Raw genomic sequence first — 17,289 nt, 5'->3', positions numbered from 1 at the left:
CTCTAGCCACCACTTGTGAGTAGGCTGTGCTGTCTTCCGGTGGTGATGGCCTAGTTGGGTATGTGTCTGGGCTGTTATCAGACACTGGTGCGTCGTACAAGTCCCACGCATCCTGATCTTGGTCATCGTGGCTCATGGCGGTGTGAGCTGGCGAATGTGACGGGGTGTAAGTTGGCGAAGCCGGAGTTACAGGTGGAGGCGAGGGAGGAGGTGTTACCTTTTGTGCTGTTTGTTGCTGAGGAGTAAACTGAAGCGTTCTCTTTCGTTTGACAGGTGGAAGGGTACTGATCTTCCCAGTCCCCTGCTGAATAAAGATACGCTTTTGCGTGTGATCCACGTCAGTGGATTGCAGTTCTTGTTCAAATCTATGTTTCTTCATTTGTGAAGACATAGAATGCTCTTCAGTATAGGAGCCTGAAACAGGGTCTGATGTCGCTTTTTTCGGCTCCGAAAACCCTGTTGATTGTTTTTTCGGCTCCGAGGTAACCTTCCTCTTTTTCTGTGCCGAAAATTCTTGGCCTCTATGGTCTTCGGCGCCACTGTCTCGGCGTCGATCCGTGTCGACACCGAACTATCGGTGTCGATGCTTCTGTTTAGCACTCTCTCGGTCCCGAGGAGGCTGCGTGCCGGTGTCTCGACCGAAGTCGGACGATCTCGACACTGAATGGGCCTTTTTCGGTGCCGATTGTTGGTCACCGAGAATTTGGGTGGAGCCATGGCCGGTTGGCAGTGGCGTCCCCTGGGCCTTCTTTCCTTTTTTAAGTTCTGATCTCGACGTCTTACTCACAGTTTTTGTAGAGTCTAGCTCGTCGGAGTCTGAATCCTGGATGGAAAAGGATTCCTCCTGTTCCTCTTCTGTCTCGAACTGTCGACGCTCCTTTGGCGTGGACGCCATCTGCAGTCTTCTCGCTCGACGGTCGCGCAGAGTTTTTCGGGACCGGAACGCCCGACAGGCCTCACAGGATTCTTCGCTGTGCTCGGGTGACGGGCACAGGTTACAGACCGAGTGTAGGTCCGTATAAGGATATTTGTTGTGGCATTCGGGGCAGAATCGAAACGGGGTCCGTTCCATCGGCGTTGTTCTCCACGCGGTCGGGCCGACTAGGCCCCGACGGGGTGCCGAAATCTACCCCGAAGGGCACCGAAGCGCTTCGATGTTCAACGCGTCGTCGTATGTGTCTATCTCGAACCGGATCGCAACGATACCGTCGAAAATCTTCCGGTTTCAGCTATCTTTCCGTTCCGAAACTCGGAGCGACAGGAACACGTCCGAACCCGATGGCGGAAAGAAAACAATCGAAGATGGAGTCGACGCCCATGCGCAATGAGCACAGAAGGAGGAGTCACTCGGTCCCGTGACTCGAAAACACTTCTTCGAAGAAAAACAACTTGTAACACTCCGACCCAACACCAGATGGCGAGTGTAGGAAGTTGGCTCTGTATGTGCTATTTCAAAGTAAGGAATAGCATGCACAGAGTCCAAGGGTTCCCCTTAGAGGTAAAATAGTGGTAAAAATAGATAATACTAATGCTCTATTTTGTGGTAGTGTGGTCGAGCAGTAGGCTTATCCAAGGAGTAGTGTTAAGCATTTGTTGTACATACACATAGACAATAAATGAGGTACACACACTCAGAGACAAATCCAGCCAATAGGTTTTTGTATAGAAAAATATCTTTTCTTAGTTTATTTTAAGAACCACAGGTTCAAATTCTACATGTAATATCTCATTCGAAAGGTATTGCAGGTAAGTACTTTAGGAACTTCAAATCATCAAAATTGCATGTATACTTTTCAAGTTATTCACAAATAGCTGTTTTAAAAGTGGACACTTAGTGCAATTTTCACAGTTCCTAGGGGAGGTAAGTATTTGTTAGGTTAACCAGGTAAGTAGGACACTTACAGGGCTTAGTTCTTGGTCCAAGGTAGCCCACCGTTGGGGGTTCAGAGCAACCCCAAAGTCACCACACCAGCAGCTCAGGGCCGGTCAGGTGCAGAGTTCAAAGTGGTGCCCAAAACACATAGGCTAGAATGGAGAGAAGGGGGTGCCCCGGTTCCGGTCTGCTTGCAGGTAAGTACCCGCGTCTTCGGAGGGCAGACCAGGGGGGTTTTGTAGGGCACCGGGGGGGACACAAGCCCACACAGAAATTTCACCCTCAGCAGCGCGGGGGCGGCCGGGTGCAGTGTAGAAACAAGCGTTGGGTTTGTAATGGAAGTCAATGGGAGATCTAGGGATCTCTTCAGCGCTGCAGGCAGGCAAGGGGGGGGTTCCTCGGGGAAACCTCCACTTGGTCAAGGGAGAGGGACTCCTGGGGGTCACTCCTCCAGTGAAAGTCCGGTCCTTCAGGTCCTGGGGGCTGCGGGTGCAGGGTCTCTCCCAGGTGTCGGGACTTAGGATTCAAAGAGTCGCGGTCAGGGGAAGCCTCGGGATTCCCTCTGCAGGCGGCGCTGTGGGGGCTCAGGGGGGACAGGTTTTTGTACTCACAGTCTTAGAGTAGTCCTGGGGTCCCTCCTGAGGTATTGGATCGCCACCAGCCGAGTCGGGGTCGCCGGGTGCAGTGTTGCAAGTCTCACGCTTCTTGCGGGGAGCTTGCAGGGTTCTTTAAAGCTGCTGGAAACAAAGTTGCAGCTTTTCTTGGAGCAGGTCCGCTGTCCTCGGGAGTTTCTTGTCTTTTCGAAGCAGGGGCAGTCCTCAGAGGATGTCGAGGTCGCTGGTCCCTTTGGAAGGCGTCGCTGGAGCAGGATCTTTGGAAGGCAGGAGACAGGCCGGTGAGTTTCTGGAGCCAAGGCAGTTGTCGTCTTCTGGTCTTCCTCTGCAGGGGTTTTCAGCTAGGCAGTCCTTCTTCTTGTAGTTGCAGGAATCTAATTTTCTAGGGTTCAGGGTAGCCCTTAAATACTAAATTTAAGGGCGTGTTTAGGTCTGGGGGGTCAGTAGCCAATGGCTACTAGCCCTGAGGGTGGGTACACCCTCTTTGTGCCTCCTCCCAAGGGGAGGGGGTCACAATCCTAACCCTATTGGGGGAATCCTCCATCTGCAAGATGGAGGATTTCTAAAAGTTAGAGTCACTTCAGCTCAGGACACCTTAGGGGCTGTCCTGACTGGCCAGTGACTCCTCCTTGTTGCTTTCTTTGTTCCCTCCAGCCTTGCCGCCAAAAGTGGGGGCCGTGGCCGGAGGGGGCGGGCAACTCCACTAAGCTGGAGTGCCCTGCTGGGCTGTGACAAAGGGGTGAGCCTTTGAGGCTCACCGCCAGGTGTCACAGCTCCTGCCTGGGGGAGGTGTTAGCATCTCCACCCAGTGCAGGCTTTGTTACTGGCCTCAGAGTGACAAAGGCACTCTCCCCATTGGGCCAGCAACATGTCTCTAGTGTGGCAGGCTGCTGGAACCAGTCAGCCTACACAGCTAGTTGGTTAAGTTTCAGGGGGCACCTCTAAGGTGCCCTCTGTGGTGTATTTTACAATAAAATGTACACTGGCATCAGTACCAAACTTCCCAGTTTTCAGTGTAGCCATTATGGTGCTGTGGAGTTCGTGTTTGACAAACTCCCAGACCATATACTCTTATGGCTAACCTGCACTTACAATGTCTAAGGTTTTGTTTAGACACTGTAGGGGCACAGTGCTCATGCACTGGTACCCTCACCTATGGTATAGTGCACCCTGCCTTAGGGCTGTAAGGCCTGCTAGAGGGGTGTCTTACCTATACTGCATAGGCAGTGAGAGGCTGGCATGGCACCCTGAGGGGAGTGCCATGTCGACTTACTCATTTTGTTCTCACTAGCACACACAGGCTTGTAAGCAGTGTGTCTGTGCTGAGTGAGGGGTCTCTAGGGTGGCATAAGACATGCTGCAGCCCTTAGAGACCTTCCTTGGCATCAGGGCCCTTGGTACTAGAAGTACCAGTTACAAGGGACTTATCTGAATGCCAGGGTGTGCCAATTGTGGATACAATGGTACATTTTGGGTGAAGGAACACTGGTGCTGGGGCCTGGTTAGCAGGGTCCCAGCACACTTCTCAGTCAAGTCAGCATCAGTATCAGGCAAAAAGTGGGGGGTAACTGCAACAGGGAGCCATTTCTTTACAGCGAGCTCATGCATACCATGTGTATCTACAGCGACAGATGCCATCGAACTTATACTTATAAAATAAAATCATATTTAGTTTAAATTACAATAGGTGATGGTTAGTGGTAATTAAACATGGAGGTACATTAAATTAGTTTAATTAAAAGGTGTAGGATTAATTATCCAAACTTTTTTTTAGTTTTGCCTCTATGTGTATGGTCAGCCTGATTTTGCCTTTGTAATCAGCCTAGCTTATACTTCTGCAATAGAGGCTCTCATGCTCATACTTTTTATATATCCAAGTGTTCTTATATTAATGTTAATATGGTATCTAAGTGTTATATCACGGTCAATGTGATTCTGATGGAAATGGAATCTGATGGTGCCACTGTGATTATTATTTCACTGGCAATTACTCGAGTAGTTCTCTTCATGATGTGATGTACTTAATGTGTTTGATTAAAATATGTCACAAATAAAAATAAAAAACAATCATGCTCACCCTGGAAACAAAATTTCAGAGTGGAGATGAATAAAGAAATCAAAAAGGAATTGCCCACTTCAGTTAGGTGCATGGCGGCTTATGCTGTGGTCTCACTCATTTAAAACAATGGAAAGTCAAGAAACATTGAGGCATAAGAAAAAAATAAGGCAGTCTGAAAGAAGGTACTGCGAGGTGTGATGAAACGGATCAAGCAGAACCTTAAACCAGCCAGTCAACACCCTTAACACTAGACCGCTTTTCCAGAGTCCGGCAACATGCTATGGGCGAAACCCATGTTACAGATCTTAGCACAAGGCTCCACCCTATTAAGCATCTGCTCTATTAAAACAACAGCAGTAATAGAACGACTGGGCAAACATTATTGATGTAGTATAGGAAGGTTTGGAGCATATAAAAGCAAGCAGGGCAATATCATTAGCCATATAAGCAAACAATAACAAAAGGAAGAGGAAAAAGGCTTATAATCAGATTACATAAAGGTAAAACAACTCATAAGACTGAACAAGCGTACACAGAATTTAAAATGTTTGTTGCTTATGATGGCCGTAGATGGGACAAGTGCATCTGCTGTATTTTTACAGATCCCTATAGATACAGATTTAGATTGGGATCACCTGAAAGAGGGCTTTGAGCCATATTGATAGAAGTGATTGTTGAAAGCATTTTTTACAGGAAAGCGAAATTAGCAATATTAAAACATTGCAGCGGGATTCAGAGTTCCTAAACATTAATCTCCCTTATAAGAAGATGAAAGTGAGGGAGAGGACAGCATTCTCGTTGTATATAAAAGAGCTTTCATACACCTGGGTGGGGACAATAGAAAAAAAGATAAATGAGGTCGCTGTTAGAAACACATTTTTGGCGTGGAGAGCTTGTGGAGAGTTATATTCACGCTCAGAACCTTCACAGCATCTCGTAATTACAGGTTGTTCCTTGATGAGATGCTAAAAAAACAATTAGTGCACAAGACTAGCGGCAGGAAGGTGCAAAAAACTTTTGCTAACAAAAAGCTCAACTTTGGAAAAGGAAGAAGAACCACTCATCAGTTTAATTCAATTATCCAACGTATGAAATGTTGGCCAACAGAGAATCCATTCAAGAGATATACAGAAGTAATAATAGGAAGATGTTTTAAAAAGAAAGACATGCGATCTAAAGTAATTTTAATGCTCAAAGAAGCATTTGGTGTTTTCATTATGGGGTTCAGGGACAAAAAGCTGCAGATAAATCATATCCAAACATAGAGCAAGTATGTAAAAAGTGTAAGAACAAGTGGTATTTTGTTTGGATGTGCAAAGGGAAGTTGAGAAAAAGTGCAGATGGAGAACAGGTCATGGAAGAAAAGGGAGACAAGTACAATGAGAAACTTTCAGAAGAATATCTTCTGGGAGGGAGCGGAATAGGAAATGCAATTACAATAAAGGATGGACCACACTGGGTTGTAAGAATTAGAGGACAGGAAGTCCAAGTTTTGGCCGATTTAGGGACAAGGTAAACTTTGGTGACGACCAACTTCAGAAATGTGACAAAATAGAGTTGCAGGCACCCAATATTTGGCAGAAGAGATATAGAAATACCCTTATTGATGCTGTAGGCTATTTTAACCAAACACTAGAAATTAAAGAAATGAAAATTCATTCTAAAATATATATTACAAAAAATGGTTCATGTTTATTGCATTAGCAAAGCAGAAAGACTGCATGATAATGCTGGGTCCTAATCGTCCTAAACAAGCATTAGGGTATGATGATCACAATTACAATACAAGGAGAAAGATGGAGGTAATAATATTCAGAGGAAAAAAATGGCCACATAGTTTCTGATACTTTGGATTTGTACACAAAATTATCATCATGGGTGTTATCCAAACCAAAGGTATAAGGTGACGAATGCACTGTTATCTGAGAGGAATGATATGGAAAAAGAATTGTAAAAATTATGCCAAGAAGGAATTATAGAGCAAAGTCCTCGGAATAGTTTTCTCCTATCATGTTAGCACAAAAGCCAAATGAAAAACTGAGACTTTGTAACCACTTAAAAGATCTGAATGAATGAGTGTGGTTAGACACTTAGGGCCAGATGTAGCAAAGGTTTTTACCCATTCTGTGTCTATGGGAAAAAGTGTTAGTACATATGGCCCTTAGCCACTGCCCAACAATGGCAAATTTTGATAACAATTTAGGGGACTAAACTTCTTTCTATCCTGGATTTGTCATCAGTTTATCATCAAAGTGCACTGTGCGATAGTGCCAGAAGGTGTCTTTCAATACAAATGGATGCCATTTGGGTTGGTAACAGCATTCAATGTATATCAGAAGCAATGCATCGGTTGATGACATACATAGACAGTACCACATATTGTCAATACAATATTTGGGGGGTCATTCCAACCCTGGCGGTGGATGGCCACGGAAGCACCGCCAACAGGCTGGCAGTGCTTCATTTGGGATTCCGACTGCGGCTGTAAAGCCGCGGTCGCCCAGCCGGGTCCGGCGGTTTCCCGCCGGATTTTCCCCGGCTGGGAGAATCCGTCATGGCGGCGCATGGGGATTCCGACCACCTTCCCGCCAGCCTGTTTCTGGCGGTATTTCCCGCCAGCCTGTTTCTGGCGGTTTTTCCCGCCAGGAACAGGACGGCGGGAACGGGTGTCCTGGTGCCCCAGCATGATTTTCACTGTCTGCATAGCAGACAGTGAAAATCGCGACGGGTGCAACTGCACCCGTCGCACCGCTGCAACACCGCCGGCTCCATTCGGAGCCGGCTTCTGTGTTGCAGGGCCTTTCCCGCTGGGCCGGCGGGCGCTCCCTTGGCGGGCGCCTGCCGGCCCAGCGGGAAAGTCTGAATGGCCCCCGCGGTCTTCTGACCGCGGAGCGGTCATTTGACGGGGTAAGTTTGGCGGGCGGCAACCGCTGCCCGCCAAACTTGGAATGACCCCCTTAGTTTTTTCTAGCTATGCAGGAGAAACATGATGCAGTGTTGTGGGGGAGAGTGGTATGCCCATAACTAAGGGGAAATGTAAAATTGGTGCAAAAGGTGTTGCTTATGCAAGCTACAGCATTAGTGAGAATAGTGTATCCGCCATAAAACGTTTGATGTTGGCCATCAAGAATGCCCCATGCCCCAATGATAAGGATCAGCAGAACTTTTTCTTGGGCGTGGTTGAATATTTTTAGAAATGTATACCAAAGTTTGCTGATCTGACTGTCAATATACATGCTCCACAGAAGAAAAACACCAAGTATCAAAGTGACAAATATGATACTGAATTTTAGAAACTAAGGCACCACCTTTAAAACTGTTTGACCATTTATCATGACTGATGCTAGTCGTGTTGGTTTGAGGGCAGTCTTCTAACAGGAACGTAAGAAGCTAATGGGAACTTGTTAGAAATGGGGTCTTTGGTTGACAGTCAGGTTACCCCCTGTTCAAGCAAGGACCCTCACTCTAGTCAGGGTAAAAGAGAATCACCCTCAGCTAACCCCTGCTTACCCCCTTGGTAGCTTGGCAGAGCAGTAGGCTTAACCTCAGAGTGCTAGGTGTAAAGTATTTGTACCAACACACACAGCAACTTAATGAAAACACTACAAAATGACAACACCGGTTTAGAAAAATAGGAAATATTTATCTAAACAAAACAAGACCAAAACGACAAAAATCCAACATACACAAGTCAAGTTATGAATTTTTAAAGATTAAACTCAAAAATAGCGCTTAGAAACAAAAATGCTTCGAGGAGATGTTAACACGGCGTTGTGACGGAGTCGTTCCCAACAAGCCGACACCAGCAGCGCCGGACACGGAGTCGTGTAGACCCCCAAGTACAGTACCTTTGGTAAAGAGTGAAAACAAGCCGATGCGCGAAGTCGGGAATCGCGGCGTCTGTGCGAAACGTTGAATCCGTGCACTTCGAGCGGCGTCGGTCACAACGTGGTGCGGCGACTTCCACGGAGTCGCGGACTTCAGCGGGGCTACTGCGGCGTCGGGCCTGCGAAGAGCGTTGCGTTCCAGCGAAGGTCACGGCGTCAGGTGCAGGTGGCATTACCGGATTCAGCAGCGGCGTCGGTCCGAAGTCGATTTCCTTGGATTCCACCAGCTTTCCTTTCAAGGGCCCAGGGACTGGATAGGGCACCACTTGTCGGGGCAGGAGTCTCTCCAGAGACTCCAGGTGCTGGCAGAGAGAAGTCTTTGCTGTCCCTGAGACTTCAAACAACAGGAGGAAAGCTCTAACTCAAGCCCTTGGAGATTTCTTCACAAGATGGAAGGCACACAAAGTCCAGTCTTTGCCCTCTTACTCTGGCAGAAGCAGCACTGCAGGAAAGCTCCACAAAGCACAGTCACAGGCAGGGCAGCACTTCTTCCTCAGCTATCAGCTCTTCTCCAGGCAGAGGTTCCTCTTGGTTCCAGAAGTGTTTCTAAAGTCTGTAGATTTGGGTGCCCTTCTTATACCCATTTTAGTCTTTGAAGTCACCTTTCTTCAAAGGGGACTCACACCTACTTGTGAAATCCTGCCTTGCCCAGGCAAGTCATCAGACACACAGCAGGGGGTTGGAGCCGGCATTGTCAGAGGCAGGCACAGTCCTTTCAGATGAGAGTGACCACTCCACCCCCCCCTCCTAGCAGAGATGGCTAATCAGGAAATGCAGGTTACACCCCAGCCCCCTTTGTGTCACTGTCAGGTGTGAGGTGAAAAACAACCCAACTGTCAAACTGACCCAGACAGGGAATCCACAAACAAGGCAGAGTCACAAAATGGTTTAAGCAAGAAAATGCTCACTTTCTAAAAGTGGCATTTTCAAACGCACAATCTCAAAATCAACTTTACTAAAAGATGTATTTTTAAATTGTGAGTTTAGGGACCCCAAACTCCACATGTCCATCTACTCTCTAGGGGAATCTACGCTTTAATCATATTTAAAGGTAGCCCCCATATTATCCTATGAGAGAGACAGTCCTTGCAACAGTGAAAAACGAATTTAACAATATTTCACTGTCAGGACATATAAACCACATTACTATATGTCCTTCCTTAACCATACACTGCACCCTGCCCTTGGGGCTACCTAGGGCCTACCTTAGGGGTGCCTTACATGTAAGAAAAGGGAAGGTTTAGGCCTGGCAAGTGGGTACACTTGCCAAGTCGAATTTACGGTGTAAAAATACACACACAGACACTGCAGTGGCAGGTCTGAGACATGATTACAGAGCTACTTATGTGGGTGGCACAACCAGTGCTGCAGGCCCACTAGTAACATTTGATTTACAGGCCCTGGGCACCTCTAGTGCACTTTACTAGGGACTTAACAGTAAAACAAATATGCCAATCATGGAGAACCAATTACGTACACATTTTAAACAGGAGCACTTGCACTTTAGCACTGGTTAGCAGTGGTAAAGTGCCCAGAGTAACAAAAACAATAAAATCAGAGTCCAGCACCCATCAACAACCTGGGGAACAGAGGCAAAAAGTTAAGGGAGACCACGCCAAGGATGAAAAGTCTAACAGAACTGTAGTGTTCACACCCATACTTTTAAGCGGTGCGGAATCAAACTATGTAACAATAGGAAAAGAGACACTAGTGTGTTGGCGGGGAATTGAATACTTCTGACAGCATGTGTAGGGTATGATGTTTGCTGTTCAAACTGACCATCACCTGTTGGTGGGTTTGTTTTCAACAAATAAAGTGAGGAAATATTACTTCTCGAATATCGCAACAGCTGCCCAAATTAAAAGAGTATAATTTCAATTTAGAACATATTTGAAATATGATCACTGATCATAAAGTCATGATTTATGGGATCAAGTTACATTGGAAACCGTAATTTATTCAACACCATGAATGTACAAGTGAGGTATATAGAGAAACACTGAGTTAACACATAAATACAGCAAGTTGGATGCTTAAATTTTCATGCAGTAGGAATGTCCTGTGAAATATTCCAAATGAAGCCAAAAAGGTCAAAAGAACTGTTTTCTGTAAAATAGAACAAAGTAAGGAGTTGTTCTTTCCCAAGGAATGATGATGACAAATTATTTTGTCATATAATGTGAATTTACATAATTTGAGAAACCATTTCCCTTGCAGTAATTTGAATTTCTGATTGGATCAAAAAAAGTTAATGATTGGAAATGTGAAGTTGGACAGTTAAAAGATACTTATTGCAAATGTTATTATTTTGAAGTAATAGCTCAGTGCCTGATGTTTCAGGAATTGAAATAGTCGATCTCTCTGAGATTGTCAGAAGACTATTACAACATCTTTTCTGTTATTTTCTGTTGTCAATAGAATTGGAAACTAACTAATATTTATAAACTTGGATTACTTTATTGGTGTGATCGCCCCGATGAAGTGATCAATATAACTTGTGAAACATATGTTGGCGCTGGCAGGCACTGCATTTGGTATTGAGGTGTTACAATAATACACAAACAACTAAGTGAAAAAAAACCAATGAGTAGTAAACCATTCTTGGCGTCTCCTAAAGCCTTAAACATTTCTTACATTAGGGCAGCATGGGGATTATAAATACTGCCATTCTTTGAAGCACTAGTGTGTAGATCCAGTTCAATTAAATTTCTCCTTAGTTTTTAGAGAATGCATGATAACAATGTGTGTGTTTCACCTGCAAGCTGCAGGTTTGATTCCTCACAGGGCTGGTTCTGACTTTTTGATGTCATTGTTAATGTAATTGACAACCATTGTTCTGGGTGGGTGGAAACAGGTTTCATTTCTAATCTTTCAATGCAAGTACAATGAATTGCTGAGATTTTCACTTTTAAATTTAACAAGGCTGTCTCTCGCCTCCCAAGTTGCTGTGAAAGGTTGAACGCTTTGGAGAGGACATTGCTAAGACACCAGTTAATTGCCACTTTATAACTAGATTTTGCAGTCCATACCCAAAAGATGCATTTTGCAAATAAATGAGATTTTCTATTTACATATTTTACTACTCACAGGCAGTGCTGTACTGGACAGCAAAATAGTTATTTTGTGTTTTCCAGTACAAGCAAGTACTATAAAGGGGACAGAAACCTTTTTAAAGTCCATAATGGTCCCTAGCTAAGAAATATGTTTCTGTTTTTAAAGTATTACCGTTTGCACAGAAGCACTATGTATATCTACTTGTATAGCATTGTAAATGCAGAAACCAGCATTAGTGCTGGCCTACATTTTAATACAGAACAGGGCATTATTGGGCCTTCGGTTCCAACGTCGCATTATATTCACCAAGTAAGGTGCTTACAACAGTTGAGAAGAGGAACTGCTCAATTGATGCACATCAAAGTGGTCCTCGTTTTTCCAATCTGTGTCCACTACGTCAAATTCCATAATAATAAAAATAAGGTTGTCTGGTTAATATTTGGCTTAAGGTCATCAGCTTGAACTCGGATGCATTTATATCAAATTAGAAGTTGCACAGAAATTAGTGAATGCACTGGAAATCAGAACCAGATTCTCTCCTCTGCCACTTTCATCAGAACTGCAATCAAAGGTCTCAGTTTTCAGGAGGACTAGTAGGATTCCACCACCCCTATGAACATACCCACGCAACCCCTTCTTGATCTGAATGATTTATACCAACAGAATGATAGGGTGTCCCCAAAGTACTCGAATGAGATAATGGACCACGGTATTGTGCAAGTGAAATGGGCCAACATATTTGCACAGCATCAAGGCAAAAGATTTCAAAAACATCTTTGCAAGAAGGTTTCCCATATATGGATTTTTCATCTGTTCGTCCTCTTATCCTTTTTGTTTCGCATTGTCCTCTGTTTCCCTCACAACTGACTTACTTTATTGTAGGCCATCAGAGAACGCCAACACTTTATGGCAGAGCTGCTGGCAGATGAGAATAGGGTTTTTTATCCTCAAACCCTCTTTTCCTTGTAGGGCGTAAAGCAAACCGTTTCCTGTACCGAAACGGTTTGCTGGGAATCTGAAAGTGGAGATTTGGGGGGAATCATGGAATCTATCCTTCTCGAATTTGTGCTGGTCTGACACTCAGTCTTAAATCTCTGCCTTCATTTTACATCCTCTTCTACCCACATTTTAAACCACATTTTTGGGAAAAACTAAATTTAAACAACATTCAAGACATTGACAACATTTATTCCTTTGATCAAGAGATGAAGATCTTTTAAATCTGCAAAAACATGAGAAGATTTTTCTGATTTCATCACTGTCTAGGTTAGGAAAATAACTTCTTGAAAATATCATTATATGTTTTGTTTACGAGTATTACAAATCAGCAGATTGGTGAAAGCATATAATCTGTCTCTCTAATCCACTTCTTTTTAAGCAAATGCATCTCCTATTGTCCTGTATGTACAGCAAATACTGCTGGCACCTCGAATCCCCAAGGATAAAGTATGTTCCATTTTCTTCGAAGTTAATGCTATACAAATACCACACACATTACAATTCATACATAGTAAGGCAAATCAATATATTACAGTGATGCAATGGAAAATATAAATAATTACCGTGCCAAAGACTAGGATATCGAAACGTATTCCATATGCTTTAATAAGTGTCCGTTCCTCTATTCCATCTGGACGCTTGAAGTATTTTGCAAACCTGAAAACAAAAAGATAGAAATATGGAGTAGGTTGTTCATGTCAAATGTAAACAGCTATATCTAACAGAGACAGTTAACAAGCATTGACAGAGCAAATACTTTTCACCGTTCGGACCTACTGCTTTGTCAATGCTGTTTGTTGATGCTGTGCACCATCAGCCACAAGAAAACAAACAAACAAAAAAAAAAGAACGCGCTCACATAACTGCTGCAGTCCGTAGGCGCGCAGATGCATGATGACATATGTTTGCGCATCCGTCACCATGCATGGGCACAACTATGAAATTACACAGGTTCCTTTTTTTATTTTTATTTACTGATCCAAGATGGATTGATGCATTTAAAAAAAAACGGACTAGTTCGAAAGCACTTTTTGTAAATTGGAGTGTCTCAGCAGCAATGTGCAATGGAGGAGTTTGAGGTATGAGGAAGTAAAATGGAAAGCCCGTGGGTGGGTGTTTGGGAGAGCGAAACAGCACACAAAGGAAAGAAAATATATGCACACTTACTGAAAGAAAAAGTAAAAAAGTAGTTCCCTAGGTGTGAGCACTGGAAGTATACAAGCCATCCAATCAAAAGGATGTCAAAGAGGCTATGCTCCAGGGGAGAGACAAACAGAAGAATGGGAGGGGACAAGCACAAGATGGACAGGGAAAGCCAACAAATAAAAGCTAGCCAATAAGAGTGATAACAAAGGCAACCCAAATAAAGCAATATGTTGCCTACTGTAGGTTTTTGGTATAGTCCAAAATAGGCTAAAAGATGCCTAGTAGGTGAGACCCAAAAACAGAATAGGTTACTCAAGAATATAACAGAAGAGAAAAAAACCTCTAACAGTCAGAGTGAAATAAAGCCTGGATTTTTGACTGTGAAAGGATTGGCAAGCCATTTAATTTCGGACTGAGCAAAGTGGTTGCCACTGCAGCAACACATCCCTCTCATGGAGCCAACCAACATGTCAACTGGTCAGATGAGGCAAGTACATTTTACCATAACCACATGCACACAACATTGCGCCACATGATATCCAAAAAGGCCACAGAAACTGAGCAGTAGAGAACTGTATACCCCAGCAACACGGAAGCAGGCTCAGTGTCCTCTGACACACACAATGCACAGCTTATCCAGGTACACAGTCTTGCACATAAACAAACAAACATGGTGAAAACCTGGAAATATTCTTCGTGGACTACCCACTATTTGAATATTTTGACAGTGCAACATGTGGTCATCGTTTTACAAACATCATCTGCCAGTAATTTTATGTCAGGGCACAGTTCATGTGAAAATATTGTCTGAACTGTAGCTATTGAACGAAGCGAGTGAACGAGACCTGTTCTTGAAAGGCTTGGGGGACATTCCTCCCCCAAGAAAATTTTGGGAAAAAATATGGCAAATAGTGCATGTTAAACTACAATGCCCAAATACATTAGCATCTCTGAAAAGATGATGCCATAGCCTCTGAAAACATTCTCATTAAACATGACAAGCCAATGAAAACTTACAGCGCCTCCAGGAGTTTATCCCTTGTTTTATTCCAAACTGTGCTAGGGGTGCCACCGTATGCTAACATGTACATGTACTGTCCACATGCCATGGGTGATCCTTATGTCAAAACAACAACAGTATGACAGGGCCAGCATATTGTCAGATGCCGCTATGAAACAGGAATTGCCATCAGTATGCCAGGGCCAATGGTAGACCTGCAAACATAACACAGTCTCACTCAATCTCTCCTACATTTACTCATACTAATTTTCACTCACACTCACTTCCACTCACTGTTGCACCCACTCATAATAATTTTTCCTCAGGCTCACTCATACTTACTCGCTCTAACACTCGCTCACCCTCACTTATTCTCTTTCACTGACTCATTCACACTCACTCACATTCACTCTTGCTGTCACTCATTCATGCTCAGCTACACACTCCTACCCTCATTCACTAATTCTTACTCACTTTGACTCACTCAGTCTCAGTCAGTTAGGCTCACTCACTGAAACTCACGTATTCTCACTCAAACTCATTCTCACTCACACTTCATCTTACCCATTCACTCTTTCACTTGCAGTCACTCTTCCTCTAAGTGACTAATTCCCACTCACTCTGTCTTACTCATACTTGCTTACTGGCACTCGGCCTCTCTCCCTGCCACCGCCTCTCTCTCACTTCCAGTCACACACATGCTTACACATACAGCAGACATGCATGATCACATACACAAACTCTCTCACACAAATATAGTTTCACCAGCAAGCACACACCCAACATACATTTAAAATTTTAAAACCTCAAATGCCAGCGTAGGTCTCATTCTAGCTCCCTCTGTGTTCCATTTTGTATTACACAAATAGTGAATAACAGACTGTTATTCACTATTAGTATAATAAATAAAAACAGGAAGAAAACAAGGGACAGAAGAGCCCCATTGCTCCTAGGTTCTTGTCACAGACGTATTCACATCTGTAACTATCCCCTCGCAAGACTAGGGTGAAAGCATTGGACCACCGCCTTTTCTGCTTAGGTATCAGTTTTGTGGAGCAGCATCACACAAACGTGGCCAGCTCAAAGGCTGCTCTGATCTTTAACAGCTATGCTGCAGATAGCCACCTCTCATTTACAAAAACTAAAACAGAGCACTTCATTTGGCTGTAATGTGTGGTAAATGCTCTAAAACACCAACACTACAGTCAATCAGTTAACTTCAAATCTGCAGTCAGTTTTGGTTTACCCACATTTGTTTTGGAACTTGGATAATATTGCAGTTTTGTGAACATGAGTCAATTAAGCTGAAATAATAAGACGGCCACTTATTAGTCAGAAGTGCAAACACTATTTCCACCTTTGTCTGGAGAGACCGGTTTGACTCACACCTATCAATAACATACGTAAGCCATATGCTAGGCCCAAACGTCAAAGGTTAAAATGTACACTCACATATTCCCCTTCTCTATACCCAGATCGGAGGAGTTAACTAGAGATCATTGTTTTGAAGTTTTTTCACTAAATTGACCTAGTATCCACTAGTTTTCAGTGAATTGACCTGGTATCCGCTAACTTCTGTCATGAAGAGCTCTATTTCAGGCTATTTGACCATTGCTCCACGGGACATCCTAGGATAGTGCCAGGGCACCTTATTGGTAGTCATGTACTTACAGACACATAACATGGCATAACATAACATACCTTAATAACATAAGCATTGGCACAAGCCTTTGTAATTCGCTGAAGTGGTTAAAGGTGGAGAAAATTGTAAGCCAGGAGAAAGCTCCTCAGCCACAAAGACATCCTCACCTTGCTAGATCTTGCAATTGTTTTTTGGATTTTGTTTAGTGCCACAAAAAAACATCCCAGAACAAAAATTACATTGCACTACAGTACAATTCGGAGTGGAAGTTTTGGAACATGTCATTGTTGGGTTAAGAACGTTCTAATTTCCTGTTAAAAACTCATGCTTAGACCATGGGGATTTCTGAATCAGCTGGGATTCAGGCGTAGATTCAGAAGAAGGAAGGCTCCCTGCTGGAAGGCTTGCTGCTGCTTGTTGGAGGAGTACCGACTTCAATCATTACATCAATGATATGAATTTGGAACTAGGGAAGTCAAGTCCATGGCCTGGATTCTCTATGATGGAGGGGCTTGTTTCTGAAAGCTTGGGTGCTGTGGAGCAGGTACTGGAGCCAGATGAAGCTGTAGTCAAGATAAAACCTGTCCCAAGTAGAACCATCCCTGCAGCGCGGCACTGGTCCTTGGTAAACCTGCCCCCCCTTTTCCAGTCTTCAAATTTGCAGCATCTTCCACTCACTCGTTTGAAACCTCAGGTGATGCACATATAGCAACCCTAAGGAAATCCCTTTGCTCAGCTTCATCTTTTTAACTCAATCATGGCTGGTTGTCCAACATTTAGTTTGACCTTGTCTCAGTAATTATATTGTGGATTACTTACTTAACTCCTCCCTGCAGAATACTAAGATGCATTTGAGCTTGAAAAATCATTATTTTAAAGCTGGAGTACTGACCACATGTTGACTTTGCTCGCATCAAAGGACTTTGGCCCTAATTATGTCCTTAGTGGTAAAAACCGCCTACCACCGCGGTGACTGCCGCCAAAAGACAGTCACCAGGGCTACCCTCTGTCCGCC

General features: G+C 43.9%; 1 protein-coding gene across 7 annotated transcripts in view; it reads right to left on the bottom strand.

The window, feature by feature from the left end:
- The window catches only part of P2RX7 (purinergic receptor P2X 7), a 210,909-nt gene that overhangs the window by 39,497 nt on the left and 154,123 nt on the right, over positions 1-17,289 (bottom strand). For all 7 annotated transcript variants that reach the window (XM_069214884.1, XM_069214882.1, XM_069214883.1 and 4 more), the window contains one exon: positions 13,050-13,143. In XM_069214884.1, coding sequence (XP_069070985.1) covers positions 13,050-13,143 — 94 coding nt within the window. The remainder of the gene's footprint in view (positions 1-13,049; positions 13,144-17,289) is intronic.

Source organism: Pleurodeles waltl, chromosome 11 (assembly GCF_031143425.1).
Source record: "Pleurodeles waltl isolate 20211129_DDA chromosome 11, aPleWal1.hap1.20221129, whole genome shotgun sequence".
Taxonomy (NCBI): Eukaryota; Metazoa; Chordata; class Amphibia; order Caudata; family Salamandridae; genus Pleurodeles; species Pleurodeles waltl.
Note: the sequence above shows the minus strand (reverse complement) of the source record. Positions and strands in the feature narration are given on the sequence as shown.